This window comes from Castor canadensis, chromosome 2, assembly GCF_047511655.1.
Source record: "Castor canadensis chromosome 2, mCasCan1.hap1v2, whole genome shotgun sequence".
Taxonomy (NCBI): domain Eukaryota; kingdom Metazoa; phylum Chordata; class Mammalia; order Rodentia; family Castoridae; genus Castor; species Castor canadensis.
The window spans coordinates 64,638,058-64,654,385 of NC_133387.1; the positions used below are offsets into that span (position 1 = coordinate 64,638,058).

The following is a 16,328-nucleotide window of genomic DNA, read 5'->3' on the forward strand; positions in this document are numbered from 1 at the left end:
AAAATCTGAAAAGGAAGCAAGATGGGGGATATAACTAGCTATGACCTCTTTGTCATGCAAATAAAATAAGCTCAAAGAAAAAGCACCACTGTTAGGATGCTAGATAAGGCTTTACCAGCCACTTCCAGCCTGGAATTCAGACTTTCACCTAAGATATTGGGAGCCATTGCATTTCTTGCAGTCTTCTGTGTTGTAAAGATATGGTGACAGGGTATGGAAAGCATGTGAATTTGGAGGCTAGGGATCTGTCACTGTGCTACGAGTAGGAGACAGATGCCATGGTAACCAAAATCAGGCAAGGGTTCTGATCTCAAGGGTTCAGAGACTGGTGACAAGACACAAATTAATCAAAGAATCACAGACTTATTTTCAAATGCTAAAACTGAAATTAGGTACCATGGTAGTTTGGACTACAGAAGCAAGGTGGCCATGCACTGCACACTTCTGGGGGCAGGGGGGCAAAACCAATGGTATGGCAAATTTTACAGAGTGGCAGTCCCCATAGGGAGGACAAGAACCTGTGCCAAGCTGTGCTGTGGGAGTCTGAAGGAGAGGATGAAATCTTATGAGCCTTCTAGAAAGCAGAGGACAAGAACTGAGCTTTGACACACAAGCTTTTGACATACAGAGAAGCAAAATGCCAGTGAAGGAGTCAGGAAGCTAAATACAAAGCTTCGGAATTTCAGAAGAACATCTCACTCCTCTGTTCTTCACACTTTATCTAGAAAAGTCAAAATAGGAAGCTTTGCAAAGAATAATTAAGCAATGAGCATTGCAGGGCATGCCTTGTTTTGTAAGACCCAACACCACTTCCTCTTCTTTAAAACTAAACAGAGGTGGTCATCATTTTGTTTTGATTTTGAACGCTTAAGGAAGTTTTTCTTGACAGTTTCAGGAGCATGTGCAAAAAAATAAGTAACTTATGTGCCAAAGAACAGAGCAGGATACACAAATAATGTGATTTTCTGATTAAGAGTGTTCCAAGAAAGATTTGGTAGGAAACTATGCTATCTCTCAGTATTACTTGTCACTGACCATGCACAGTTTTGCTCATTGTAGAAATAGCAGGCTATAATGTTAAATTTCTCTCCTGGGCCCACATACAGCCAGATCATTCTTCCTTGTAACTGAGCTATCCTAATGGCCCTGAAACACAGTCTTGTGCTCCCAGGAACCCACTGAGGTAGAAGGTTAGTTGTGCAACTTTTTTTTTTTTAACAACTACTTGGAACTAAGTCTCTTGGAGGAAGGGAGAACTCTGGGGACACTTCCATTGATTTATTTCTGTTTCAGTTTCCTAATGTATTTTTTAAAGACCATAGAAATGTCAAAACAGGGTTATAGAAATTGTGGTATAAAGTTGTATGCCAAATGCCTCTCAATCCTGTCAGCATATCTCTTTTATGTATATTTCTTTTGAAGATAACATTAAAAGTTTCCATTGGAGGCCATTCTAACAGGACTCTGATCCACAATATGACAAGCTCAGCATATTGGCCGGCCAGTCTGAAAGGAGGCATGCTCAGATCCGTTTAAAGGACATGGTTATCACTCACTACCGACTTGGCAGTCCTAAATACAGCAGACAAAATTATTGCTTATTTGTGTCTTGATCTTTTATTTCATGTACAATTATACAAGACTTATTATTGCTATACAGAAATAAAATTAGACTTGAAACATTTTTTGAGATACATACAAATTTTTTTAAGAAAGATAAAGTAAAAAGCTTTGTCATGCAAAGACCCAACAAACCAAACCACAACTTCTTTCTGTTCCTAAAAAAGAAAAATAGTCTTCAAAAAAGAATTCAGGTACATACATACAAAAAGAAAACTCCTTCACTAAGTAAGCACAGATAAAATCTGTCTCATAATTGAAGTGTTCAAAGAACAATGTGGTTTGGACTACCTGTAATTAAGCACACACGCACACACACACACACACACACACACACACATATAGAGAAAGCAAAGTTCTGACAGGAAGCTGTTAAGGAAAATGTTCACACATACTAGATAGTTAAATCTTCAATTATGTGCATGTGCAATCCATGAGGAACCTGTTGCTTGCCCATATCATGGAGTGTGCCAGGCTCTGTTACAGGATAAGCGCTCCCTGGGATGGAAGGATGCCGAGAGTGCTAGGTCTTCTCTCTCCTCACTACGCTATTCTCTTGCCCCCCTCTGCCCACTCCCACAGATGAAGAAATGTTCCTCACTCTCTCTTCCTCTTTCCTCTTAGAAGCCCCCAAAGCCAAAATGAGCTCTATCCTACCATTTCTGAGTAGATACAAAACGTGATCATGGTGTAGCAGAACTATCACGGAAGCAGTCATAATTCCGTCTCCATCATACCCTCCTGGCCGCCATTCTCAGCATGAAGACACCCCTGCCCAGTGGTCACTCACTGTGCACCCACTAATAGCAGCATGCATACAGCCCTTTATAATTTAAACAAAGTTTTCCTTTGTATCGTTTCACTTAATTGTAGCAACACCATATACCTCAAGAATTATCTCCACCTTGTAGATGAGGAAATTGAAAGTCAGAGAGGGTAAAGGAGGTACTGGAGGTGCAAGAGATCAGGCAGCAATAAATGGCAGTATTTATTCAAACCCATCCCCAGGATCAAATTCCTTATCCTTTTACACAATATCACATTTAAGACTCTTCTCATGGTCTTAGCAAAACCCTTTCTTCTTGGCCTCCAGTAATAGAAAACAGGCAGGCTGATGGAATCCAAGCCATGACACTGCCACAGTGCAAGGCCAGGACTCCTTTAGCAAAGAGCAGGCCAACACAGTGTAAATCAATTAAAGATAAATTAATTCTTGCAGAGCAGCCCATGGGGTGGTAAGACTGAGCCAAGCAAAACAATGGGCTATAGAACTCGCTGCTATAGTAACAAACCAAGGAAAAGCCTTCATATGTGCACAGTGTGGCAAGAAACACTGCTTTTATATCTACCACAATCTGCAGTCATTCTGCAAGTCCTGTCAGGCTTTAGAAACTCAAGAGTCTCTATCAGTTCCCTTAATAGTTTCCAGATAATTTAGAAGTGAGCAGAGGTTAGGAGTTCCAACTCTTGTAGGAGGTTAGGAATGTCCAAGTCGGTTTAAAGCTGACAGTTTGCCAGAAGGTCTATGAAGCAAACTTGCTACATGTTTGAGTGTAATTTGGAATCCCCACACCACAGGCCCATTCCTCAGTTTTGCCATGAATACACATTTTTTTAAAAACTTCACTGTCCTGCCTCCAACAATACCAAGAAGCACACTTAATAATATGACAATAAGTCTATGCATCATGCCTAGCCAGGCATGATGGTGCAGGCCTGCAATCCCAGCCCTCAGAAGGCAGAGGCAGGAGGATTGTAGTGAATATTCCATAGAGAGACACTGTATCGAGAAACAAAAAACAAACCACCACCTCCAACAAAAGGAAATTGCTTATAAACCTGCTTTTTCAATGACCCCTTTCCTCTTCCCCGTTCCTTGCTTGGTAGGAATCATGCACCTAGATGCGTCTGTTTCCTTAGCAAAGAACTTCACAAAATCTGGGCTATCGCTGCTTCCTAGGGCAGCAGCCAGGTTCCTCTCTTCTGCCACCTCCTCCTGCATTTCATCTGACACAGGGTTGTGTGGCTTTAACTTAGTCTACCAGGATGGCAGCATGGAGTAATAGAAATGACTATTTTGAGGTTCATTAATTTAGACTTAAATCTCATTTCTTTCCCTTTTGTTTGACTTTGGGTAAGATGTTCGACCTCTAAGCCGCTCTTTCCTAAGCTGCAGTGATGATTTAGAAGTGTTGTGAAAATGAAATGAGACAACACGACTGATGTCTCAGCCCAGAGCCCAGCACCCAGCAAGTAGGCCTCAATAATTGTTAGCCTCCTTCCTCCACTGCCTTGTCCTTTTGTTTTCATGTATGATGTTCCTTCAATTAGGTTGAAAGGAAGCAAATAGAGGTCAGTCTAGAGCTGGACCAAATATTTCAGTGTATGTATTTTCAATATATTAGCGTGATGATCTGTCCTCTCCAGGATGAATTTGTCCCCACCCTCCCACCCCCATAAAAACAATCAGGCTTGAGCAAGAGAGTAACACACACTTGGAGTTCCCCTGTGAGAGCATCAAATCCAGTATAAGAAAGACTGTATGTAAAGGACATTGGGTATTGGAGGAGAAAGAGCAACAAAGTCTTTTTTTTTTTTAAGTTCTTAAAAGAATGCATGTCACCTCAGTCAGAAAGAACCACCTTAGACAACGAGCGAAATAAGCCATGTTGCCTCTCCCATGTGTATACATTTCACCGTCTCTGCTTTGGGTTGTATAAGCATTTCCTTTTCACAGGTTCCACCCACCCTAGAGAGAGCTCCACTTTCACCTTCTATCCCAGCAGCATCCCTCACTCGATTTCTTTCCTTCCTCTACAGGCAATGGGCTATTAATTACAGGGTTAGAAGAATGTTTATCAAACCAATTTTCCTACCTTTCCAACGGAAGAGGAAATTTAAAATGGAAACGCACAAATCTATGAATTGAGGAACGGGAGAAGTAATGAGGACACAAATTGACCTGGGTCTCTGTCATACCGTGTCCATCCAGGACAGGGTTGGGAAAAGAAATGGTGGAAACTAGACATTCCAGAACATCAAGGGGCTGATTGTACTCTCATTCCCAGGAGGGAGGGACTGGGGAACAGCAACACGATTCCACAGCTGTCACTACTCTCAGACTTTCATATGATAAAGCAAAGAGTATTATTGAGGCAGAGGGGCCCAAAAGAGTCACAGAGTGGTAGGGAAGAGGTGTTGAGGCTGGTGGGGGGCATTACACCCAAGAGCCCTTGAAAGTGTGATATAAGGACACCGCTCCAGGACTCCTTGAGGACCATACATCTGAGAACCATATGGGATGCAGAATAATCAGAACAGGCCAGCATGGTCAGACACCAACCACTGACCAGACAACTATTCTAAAACCATAGTGACATCTAACAAGCCTAAACTGAGGTCTTCATACACACAGGAGGGGAGGGAAAGAAAATCAGGAATTAAGTAATGTTTTAAAGTCAGCTTTATTAAGGTATAATTTATATATAATACAAATCACAAATTTAAGTGTACAGAGCTTTAAGTGTACTGAGCTTTTACAGATATTTCCATTGTTCTAAAAGTTTCTTTACAATCAGTTCTTTGATTTCTTTTATCACTATTTGGTGGGTTTTCTCATATAAAGCTAACACATACTTTGTTAGATTTATATGTATTTCATTTCGGGGGGCGTCTAATGTAAATGATATTTTGTTTTTAATTTCCTATTCCACTTGTTCATGGCTAGTATGTAGGAATGTGATTGACTTTTGTGTATTGACCTTATATCTTGTAACTCTGCTATGCTTGCTTATTAGTTCCAGGAGAATATTTTTTGAGTCTATCAGATTTTCCACTTAGACCACCATATCATCAGCAAACAAAGATAGTTTTATTCCTTCTTTTCCATTCTATATAACTTTTCATTTAGGACAATGTTGAAAGGGAATGGTGAGAGAGGACATCCTTACCTTGATCTTGATCTTAATTAGAAAGCTTCTAGTTTCTCAACTTGAAGTATGATGTTAGCTGAAGGAATTTTTGCAGGTACTCTTTATCGAGTCAAAGAAGCTACCTTTTATTCCTGGTTTACTGAGAGGGTTTTTTAAAAAATATTTTTTATCATGCTTAGGGGGTTAGATTTTTGTCAAATCCTTTTCTCCATCTATTGATATAATCATGTGATTTTTCTTTCCTGAGCCTGGTGATTCAAATGATTATATATTAATTGGTTATAAATGTTGAACTGCATTGCATACCTAGAGTAAACCCCACATGATCCTCGTGTATAATTTCTATGTACATATTTTTTATTCAATCATTGATATTCTGTTGAAGATTTTTGCACCTGCTTCATGAGAGTTATTGGTCTGCAATTTTATTTCATTGTCTTTGCCTGGTTTAGGTGTTAGAGTAACAGCAGCTTAAGAATGATTACAAAGTATTCCTTCTGCCTCTATCTTTTGAAAAAGATTGTAGAGAATTGGTAAAATATGTTCTTAAATGTTTGATAGAATTTCGTCAAACTCATCTGGCCCTTGTGCTTTCTTTTTTGGAATGATATTAATTATTTATTCAACATCTGTATTAAATATAGGCCCATTCAGAATGTCTATATCTTCTTGGGTGAGTTTGGCCCATTTTATCTAGACTACCAGATTTATGGATGCACAATTGTTCATTGTATTCTTTTATTGCCCTTTTAATGTCTGGAAACTTGTTATGTCTTCTGTTTCATCTCTGGTATCAGTGTTCTGTCCTTTTTCTGAGCCTTCCTAGAATTTTATCAATTTTATTGATCTTTTCTAAGAGCCAGTTTTCCATTTCATTGATTTCTCACAATTGACTTCCTGTTTTCAATTTCATTGATTTCTGCTCCATTTTTTATTTCTTTTTTTCAGCTTACTTTGTATGTAACGTGCTCTTCTTTTTGAAGCTTCCTAAGGTAAAAACTTAACTTGGGATCTGCTTCTTTTCCAATTTATGCATTCAATGCTACAAATTTCCTTCTAAGTACTTCTTTTGCTGAAACCCACAAATTTGGTTAAATTGTGTTTTAACTTTCATTTAAACATTTCAATGTTTTTAATGTTTGAGAACTCTTCTTTGGGCTATGTATTACTTAACCTCCATGTATTTTTTAATTTTCCAGCTTTCTTTTTGTTATTGATTATGAGTTTAAACCCGCTGTGGTTTGAAAGCAGACATTGTAGGAGTCATATTATTTTAAATTTGTTAAAGCATGTTTTATGGTCCAGAATGTGGTCTGTCTTGATGAATGTTCCATGAGAATTTGAGTCTGTGGTTCTTGAAGGAGTCGTCTACAGATGTCCATTATATCCAGTTGTTTGGTTGCAGTGTTTTCAACTATGTCATAACTAATTTTCTTAAGAATTTGTAAATTTCTGATAGAGGGAGGTTGAAGTCTCTCTAGCTACAATAATGGATTCCAATATTTCTCTTTGCAGAGTCAATCATTTCCATACGTACTAGGTTGATTCTGTAATGTGCATAAATGTTGAAGATTGCCATGTCTTCTTGAAGAACTGACCTTTTTATTATTACATAATTCCTTCTTTATCCCCAATAACCTTCCTTTCTTGGAAATCAGTGGTTTGGAATTAATACAGCTATTCCTATTTTCTTTTTTATTAGTGTTAGCGCTTTTTTATTTAGTGTTATATCTTTCTCCATTTACTTTTAATTCATATGTGTCTTCATGTTTAAAATGGGCTTCTGGTAGACAACCTTTAGTTGGGTCTTGTTTTTTGCATCCATTTTGACAGACAACATCTGTCTTTTAATTGGTGCATTTAAACCTTTGCTGTTCAAAATGATTACTGATATAGCTGGATTAATATCCACCATATTTGTTACTATTTCTATTAATTACTCTTGTTATTTATTCTTATATTTGTCTTCTACTTTTTTCAACCTTTTGTGGTTTCACCCTGGTGTTTCATATGTCCATTTTCTCCCCTTTCTTAGCAGATCAGTAATACTTCTTTTTTTTAAACTTCCTTTTAGTGGTTGCCCTAGGTTTTGCAATATACATCTCCAACTAATCCACTCCCTTTCAAATAACACTCTTTTGCTTCACTGTATAAAAACAAAATAATTAGAATTCATCTCTCTTTTCAATGTATCACTGCTGTCATTTGTTTCATTTATATAGGCACACATTTATACGTACATAAGCACATATTATTATTGATTTTTTTTTTGTTAGGTGAATAACAACTTCCAATTCCTTACATGCAGACTCTGAAACCAGAAGTCCTTCTAAAACCTTTTATTGCCTAATTTCATTGTGAAGCGACTCCAATACAATGTTGAATAAAAGTGGTGAGAGTTGTCACTTATTTAGTGAGAAAGCATACATGGCCTTTCATGGTTAAGTATGGTGTTCAGTGTAGATTTTTCACAGATGTATGTATTAAGTGAACAGGTTTCCTCCTCTTTCAAGGTTGTGGAGAGTTGTGATCAGGAAAGGGTAATAGATCTTGCCAAATGCTTCCTAAAAATCTGTTGAGATGATTGTGTTTTTTCCTTTTTTGTTAAAGTCCGTGAACGATGAAATGACACAGTTAATTTTTTTTATGATGAAACTAATTGTTATGGTTTGGATACAAAGCTTCTCCCCACTAAAGGCTCATGTGTTGAAGTCGTGGTCTTCAGCTGGCCATATTGAGAAGTAATTGGATCATGAGACCACTAACTACATCAATGAGTTAATGCATTGATGAGTTCATACTGAATGGGCTATTAGGAAGTGGGGCTGGTTGGAGGAAGTGGGTCACTGGAGTTGTATTGTTTTTTGTAGTTATTTATTTTTATTGGCTTGAATTAATTATGCAAAGGGGTTTCATTGTGATATTTACAACTTGCATATAAGGTACTTTGATCAAATTCACCCCATCTATGTTACTCTTTTTTAATTACCCTGCCTTCTTCCCCTCTTTTTTAACAGTTTTTGGTGGGTTTCATTGTTATTTAAGAATTTCTAATCTTCCACAATGATTCAGCTCATGGTCCCACTACTAGAAAGCTGTGCGAATTTTCAGAAAGATAGTCTCTTTATGTGGCCATTCTTATTAAAATCCATTTGCACTGTTTTAAAACAAGGTAGTGACACAAAAGGACTGATCTCCTTTACTGATTGGTTGCATATTGTAGAAGGGTATATATTGCCCTGACCTCTTTCTGTTCCTATTTTTTATTTTCTTTCTTTATTTTTGGAGACAGGGTTTCACTTTGTAGCTCAGGTTGGCAGTGACCTCATAATCCTCAATCTCCCAAGTGCTGGGATTACAGGTATGAACTACTGGGCCTGTCTCCATTCCTGTTTCCTTCTGCCTCCTGTCCACATGCGGTTAGCCACTTTGCTCCACCATGTAAGTGCCATGTTCCCTGCCATAATGCTGTGTCCCACCATGCACAGAACCAGAAGCAGCAGAGCCAAGTGATCGTCGACTGACCTGTGAAACCATGAGCCAAAATAAATCTTTCCTCCTTTAAGTTTTTTCTTTTTGTCAGGTATTTGTCACAGTGAGGAAAAGTCTAATGCCCTAATCTTTCCTTTTAGGTATAAGCATCACTTGCTCATGATATATTATTTTTTCACATATTGTTGATTTTGAGTTACTCATATGGTATTATATATAAATGGTATTAAACGTGACTTGCTCATATGGCATATAGGCACTCATGTTTACTTTCATATCGTTTTGTAGTTTTGTTTTCTGGCGATAGCTTTGATTTTGTTATCATAATAATGCTGGCTTCATAAAATGAGTTTGCAAGAGTTCTGATTTTGGGGAGACTTTACACAGAATTTTTTTTTCCTTAAAATGGTTGGTAGAAATAACCGATAAAACCATCTGCTTCACAGGTGGAGTTTTCGTTATATGAATGTTTTAAGATTTGTTTTCAGATTTCCATAGAGTAAAAACCACTTTTTGTTTCTAGTCCTTGCATTCTATCAAGGGTTTGTACTCTTACGATAATCAAGATGCAGAACAGTTCTTTGCCCTTCTCAAAATAATAAGTTCTCTCATGCTCTCCCTTTGCAGTCAAACTCCACCTCCTCATATATCCCCTGGTTAGAGAACAGATCTGTTCTCCAACTTTATTTTGCTTTTTCTGGAACATCACATGAGTAGGATCACATAGTACACAATCTTTTGAATACAACTTCTTTCACTTGGTAAAACATTTTTGAGACTTTTTGTCACTCTTTTTACAACAGTTTGTTTTTCCATTGACATTTGGGTTGTTTCAAGGGTTTTAATTATTGTAAATAAAGTGTGCCAATTTGAAGTTGGTATCTGCTGATAGTTTTTTTCCTTGAGAATTGGTTAGCTTTTGCTGTTTGTGGTCTGTTGAATAATTCTGGATTATATGCTGGACATTTTGAATATGATGCTATGAAGTGTGAGTCCTGTTAAAATCTTCTAGATACTGAGTGTTAGTTTTTTAGTAGGCAATCAGTCCAGTCAGGTTCAGACCCCACAGTTCTGTCTTGTCTTCAGTGGGCAGGGATTACAGTGTTGCTTTCAAGGCCTTCCCTATGCTGTTTGCATGCAACATTCAGTAGCTGTTTGAGACCTTCATCATAATTGTATTATAGTTCATTTCTCAAAGCCTTAACCGTGTTTTCTGGCACCTCCCATGTTCATGCAGGGATGGAGCTGACCTTATTACTTGCATAGGTTCAAACACAGAATCAGTGGTCACCTTCTCCAGCTTTTTCCCATATGGCATTTTCCCCATACTTTCCACTTTCATGCCCCCCTCTCCACTTTGTTATGGTCAGAAAGATTTAATTCTATTAGAATTTTTGCCCCATGCTGTCACTCAGTTCCACATAACTGGGGCTGTCCGTGAAGTAAAGTAGAAAGAACAAAATGAGAAGAGCATGAGGACCCCACCATTGCCACCACCACCACCCTCTTTCCCACTTCCTCTACTTACAGGGTCAGAGTTCTCTTGTTCTTTGGTATCTCAGCCTGGCAGTGGTAGTGCAAGTCTGTTTGGAGTTGGTCTTGGGGCAGAGCCCACAGAACAAGAATAAACAGACAGATATTTCCTTACACTTTCTGTGTTGTAGAAGCACCTTTTCTCCTACATAGCTCCCCATTCAACCCACTTTGAGGTAACAGCCGGAAAAAAAAAAAAAAAGGAAACTCATTGCAAGGGTCTTAATTCTTAAAGCAGGTGTTTGATACAAAGATGCTTATTTTACTATTATTTCATACTTTATATTCACCCCTCTATATGAATGAACCACTTTATACAAGAAGAAATGATGCAAAGACAAAATAAAATAAATGAAATTTTAAAACCTGGCCCATGACCACTAAAATTGGAAGGGCTCTAAATGAAGCAAACGCAAAGTTGTCCTGAGGGACGTTATCATAATCTAGAATTTAAAGGATTTTCACCACACGGATCTTCCATTGAAGATGAGTGAGGAGCCACGAGAGGAAATAAACCACCAGAAAATAAACAAAAGAGAAATAGCAATCCAAAAACAGATGGTAATGAATAGGGCAGTTTACAGTCAGAGAAAGGAGATTTGTGAAAGAACCTATCACTCTTCTAAAAATGAAAATATAGCCAATGACATTAAAACTCACTGAAGATATTAAACATTGGATCAGCAAAGGTTAGGAAAGGATTAGGGAATTAGAACATAGATTTGAGGACATCAACCAGGATGAGCTGCAGAATATGAAGAAACATGAACCATGTTTACACAGCTAAGGCACATGAATGTTAGAATGAGAAATTCACATGTATGTCAAATAAGAGCTCCAGAAGTAAAGAATAGGAAAAAAAAAAGGAGGAAAGGCTGAAGATTTAAAGATTGAAGCCTTCAGATAAAGAAAGCATATTGACTTTTGAGCAGCATAACTAAAAGTAAACTATAAATCAATTCTCTATGAATCTTTCAGTAAATAAAAAAAGGAACACTTGGTCCCTAGTTTACCTTAATATAAAATCCAGAAAAAGCATAAAAGCCCAATAGTTCATATAAAACACAAAAATCCTCACAAAATATGAGTTGTATCTAGCAGTTTATATAGAAAGAATAACATAACATGATCAGCTGAAGTTTATCCAGGTAATGAAAAGTGGTTCAACATTTAAAAGCTCTATCATTGTAATATACCTTATCAATAAATTTAAAAAAGAAAAACTACATGATCATCTTAATAGATTCAGGAAAAGCATTTGACAATATGTAAAATTCCCTCATGATTTAAAAAAAATCTAAGCAAGCCAGCTACTCAGGAAGCATAAATAGGAGGATCACAGTCCATGTCAATCCTGGCAGAAAATAAGGCCCTATCTGAAAAATAACCAAAAATAACATGATCAACTAAAATAACTAAAGCAAAAAGGGCAAGAGGCGTGGCTCAAGTATTAGAGGACCTGTCTAGCCAATGCAAGGCCCAGTAGGACCTGCCTCCTAAAAAGAAATCTAAACAAATTAGGAATTAAACTTCCTAAACCTAATAAGGAAAAACTATGAAAACTACAGCAAACTTTGCAGTTGCTGGTGAAACACCAAATGCTTTCCCCAAAAGACTGCAAATAGGACAATGATTGCTGGTTTCACTAGTCCAATTCCATATTGCAGTGACAGTCTTAAGCAGTGCAATAACACTAGAAAAGAAATACAAGTCATACATACCGATTATAAAGGAAGGAGTTAAAGTGTCTTTATCTGCAGATTTCAAATGTGCCTACCTTCATATTCATGAAACACACCTCAGTACTGTTAGTAGTTATTAGTTTAGGTTTTTTAGTTCATTAATATTTCATAAGACTAATCAAAATAATAAGATATATTTCTTTTTAAATAGTTTATAATTCAGAAGTTAGCAAATTCCTATGACTCCCTCACTTAAACTGAATTATATGATCCTTTGTTTTGTCTGAATTTTCTTCTGAAGACTCTCTCTTGCCCTCTGCTGTCCATTTATTGAACATAAATCAATAAATAAAATATTCATTGAAACATTTACATCGAGACAGTACAAAATCTGATTTGAGTTAATCTTAAAAATGCTTTACATTTTTTGTTATTATAAATGTAAAACAAGTTCACTACTAGCCACATATAAAAATGCAATAAATCTGTCTTTAGAATACCATTCTCAAGTGGTATTCATCCTCTGGAATTGATTCTATGAAATATAATTTTATATTAAATTTATTATATAATAATAGTTATTATTACAGTATTGAGACACACTACTCATGCAATTTGATATTTCCTCTTCACTTACTATTACTATGGTGTGTTTCCTATATCATTGACTCATCTTCAAAATATAATTTGTAAATTGCTGTATAATATTTCAGATATCTACTCATTTATTACTCTGTTTGGGGCCATTTAAATTCATGCAATAATTCCCTATTACAAGGAGTCCTGAACAACAAAATTACTTGAACATCTCTTATTTATGCTTATATCCTCTCAAACACAGTTTCTGGGTCATATGTACACATATTTTTAAGGCTTTTCATGCATACTGTTGAATTGAACTCTGAAAAGTTTGTATTAACTTACACCCCCATCAGACATATGTTCATGACAGGAATGGCATTTTAAAATCGAAGAAGAAAAACTGTCTTACAAGTAAACCATGAATAAGGAAAAAAGTTATATCTGAGTCTCTGTGAGGTGAATAGTTTCTTTTTTTTTTCTTCAAAATTGCTGGGAAAGTAGGACTTTCTGATAGAGTCATCAGAGGGCCAGACCTTCTAATTGCTTAATCTTAATGTTTCTGAATATCATCTATAATGCAAAGAGAATAATAATTGTCCTGCTAAACAGTGTTTTGTGAGGATACAGTGAACGGTTTTTGAACTCTACAATGTCATACACATGGAATATATAATTTTTATTACACACTATTGACATGGAGACAGATTTGATACTTGATAAGTTGTTTTAAAGTGTCAATAACTCCTTAATATCATATCAATTAATTTTCAACTTCTACAATCAGAAAGGTAATTTTATCTAGTTTTGTTTACTTGAAAATTGTGAGGTGATTGTGTCACATAGGCAAGTAAGGCTCAGTTGCCAATTCTATTAAATCAGTTTGTTTCTGCAAAGGAAAAATTACCATAGAAACAGAATGATTTATTAGAGATTCACATTTGATCCAAAATATCTAGCACTTCTACAGCAAACTGGAGTACTTGCTTAAACCAGTGCCTTCTTCAAATTTCTTTTCAAACTTATACTCGTGGGTTGTAGTAAAAATAGTTTGAAGATTAGTCTGAATAATTATGGGCACATGAAACAAAGTCAATGACATAATTCACTCAAGGGCTCTAGGTGAACCTAAAAACTAGCACCTATCACGAGTCTTCTCTAACTCAAGAAGAGTATGGGCAGAGGAAGGATTAGGGAGACAGAAAGGAGGAAAGGATAACTTAAGAACACACTGAATTTTTAAAAAGGAAATGGCAATCAAGCACCCTTGAAGACGTCCAGTCTGTCTACCTCTCCATCACTACAGTTCCAAAAATTCTGGTCATCGCACTTCGCTAAAGGCATCAGTGCTTGAAGGCACTTTGAATTGTTTCAGCACTTGCATTTTATTAAATGTTATTTAGGGATTTAGGGAATGATTTATAGGACAAGGTAGGGGCAGAGAAAGAGAGAAAGACCAAGCAGGTAAGGAGGAAATAAACCCGCCCCCTTTTCATTATTTTTGCTGTCCATATAATAAAAAAACATAAATGTAAAAGAGACCTTATCGAGTTACTTAGCGCAATCCATCATTTAACACTGAAGAAACAGGCCCACGCGACACAGATAAACCAATGTAGAGGCAGAAAACTAATCTGATGCCCAGTTTTATGCTTTTCCACCCGACCAAGTTGACTCCCTCTCTCTTAAAAGTTTTTATTTTAGCCTTAAACCCGAGGATGATTTGTAGTTAAAGAGATCAATGCTGCTCTCAAAACAAGTTCTCTCAAATTTTTATTGATGACGTAGAATCCATGTTACCCCCTAAAATAAAAATACTGTGCTGTACATTGCAGTTTTGTAGACCGTGCACCGCATTGTCATCAATTATCTTATTGGACCCTAACAACCCCTTGGAGGCAAGGAAAGAAAGACATTGTAGTTCTCATTGTAAGAGCGAGAAATAAAATTCAAAAACATCCAATGACTGGCATAAGATCACTTAAAGTCCGGAAGGAGCCAAGAATGTTACTCCCACACAGCATTTGCTACCGAAAAGGAAGTACCCTCAAAAAGCACCAGTCTGTCTCCCTTCTCTTGCCAAGGAATTCTCCATTTCCAGCTGCCATCCCCTTCCCCCGCTCCCATACACACACTAGTTTAGCGAACCTAATCTTTGCACCTAGTTCTCATCTTTAAATGAGCAGTATCTTACCCCTTCCCTTGATCCTGATTCTTACTTAGGCTCCTATTTTTCGTTTGGGGTTTTGGCCTCCTGGGTCTCACTCCAAAGCTCCACCCTCTCCAAACAAGAAATCGCGTCCTTGGTATCCAAGGTGACGACGCAGGCTTACTGGTTGCCCCTTCTGCTCTTTCCATTGGCCAGCTGGAGTCCCTTTGTAGCTGTTGCCGGTCCTCCAGTAGCCAATAGGCTTGAGGCAAAAGGAGCGTGCTTTTCTCAGCCCTGTCTAACACGGTTCCTGTGACCCATTTTTATTCTGCGCACTACCTCCTGGGACATGTAGTTTGTAGGCCTCCAGAAAACTCCGATGTTTGGCATCTTTAGAACTACATTTCCCGTAGGCCATCGCGAAAGGGGGAGGGCGTAGGCAAGAGTAGGGGTCAAGATTTGTAAACCAGTTTTGAAATTCCAACTTGCCCCAGTGGTTTTCGCTGCTGAGGTTTAAATCACCTAGTCAAGAGGGTGGGTTTGCTCTGGTTTTAGCAAACCCTCCCAGATGTCTCCTTTTTGACTTGAAACACCTCAGTGGTCAAGCCGATTGACCGTGGCAAGTGGCTAAGGTGTTCCGGGGAGGGCGAGCGGGGCACGTCATGCTCACCGCCTGCTGCGGCCGGTGGCTCGGCTGCCTAGGACTCCGTCAGCCCCAAGTGTGGGCGGGCGCCGGGCGCTGGGCTGGTCGGGTTTGCCAGGCCAGGCTGCAGGGCTCTGGTGGCCCGCGGCGGCTAGGCTCCGAGCCCGATATCCCCACGCCCGGCCCGGCGCGCCGGATTCTGAAGGAGTGGACGCTGCGGGTGAGCCCGTTCGGTCGGCTGTGGGCACGGCTCCCATGCCACCTGGCGGTGAGGCCCCTGGACCCCCTCGCCCACCCTGATAGCGACCGCGTGCTGGTCTCCGTGTGCGGCAAGGAGGGCGGGGCGCGGGGCCTGGACGGCCTGCAGGTGACTTACGACGCGGCCCTGCAGGAGATGGCCGTGGTGGCCGACGGCATCGACCCCCGGGCGGCGGTGGAGGTGCATGTACCCCTGAAGTTTGGCAAGTGGCGCGGAGTTAAAACGAGTTTGTTAAATTAGGCCGTCGTGCATTTTTAATCGGTGCCTTTGGACCTGATTTTCTAACCTAATTTACAGTTGGCCCCTTTGGAGGCCTCCTCCTTGTTTTTTCTGCTCCACTCTGAGTTCCTGGGTAGCGTTTAAGAATTAGGTTTCCAATGTAAGGAAAAATCTAAAATCGAATGGAAATATGGTTCAGAATAATCCAAGTCAAGTAACA

The 16,328-nt window shown here is 38.5% G+C and overlaps 2 protein-coding genes across 12 annotated transcripts in view; one reads left to right on the top strand and one right to left on the bottom strand.

The window, feature by feature from the left end:
* The window catches only part of Ccdc146 (coiled-coil domain containing 146), a 130,951-nt gene that overhangs the window by 106,359 nt on the left and 8,264 nt on the right, over nt 1-16,328 (bottom strand). For 2 of the 5 annotated variants that reach the window (XM_074064907.1, XM_074064903.1), the window contains exon 1: nt 15,033-15,173. The exons of 2 other annotated variants lie outside the window; for them this stretch is intronic. The gene's annotated coding sequence lies outside the window, so the exon portion shown is untranslated. Of the gene's footprint in view, nt 1-15,032; nt 15,174-16,328 lie in introns of those variants that run through there. One more of the 5 variants, XM_074064906.1, reaches the window with a different exon arrangement.
* The window catches only part of Fam185a (family with sequence similarity 185 member A), a 64,454-nt gene continuing 63,531 nt past the window's right edge, over nt 15,406-16,328 (top strand). For 5 of the 7 annotated variants that reach the window (XR_012445188.1, XR_012445189.1, XR_012445191.1 and 2 more), the window contains exon 1: nt 15,406-16,091. Coding sequence is in view for 3 of the 7 variants with exons in the window: in XM_074064911.1 (XP_073921012.1) it covers nt 15,650-16,091 (442 nt within the window). In the remaining 4 variants the exon portion in view is untranslated. The remainder of the gene's footprint in view (nt 16,092-16,328) is intronic. The other 2 variants (XM_074064912.1, XM_020185970.2) reach the window with 2 other exon arrangements.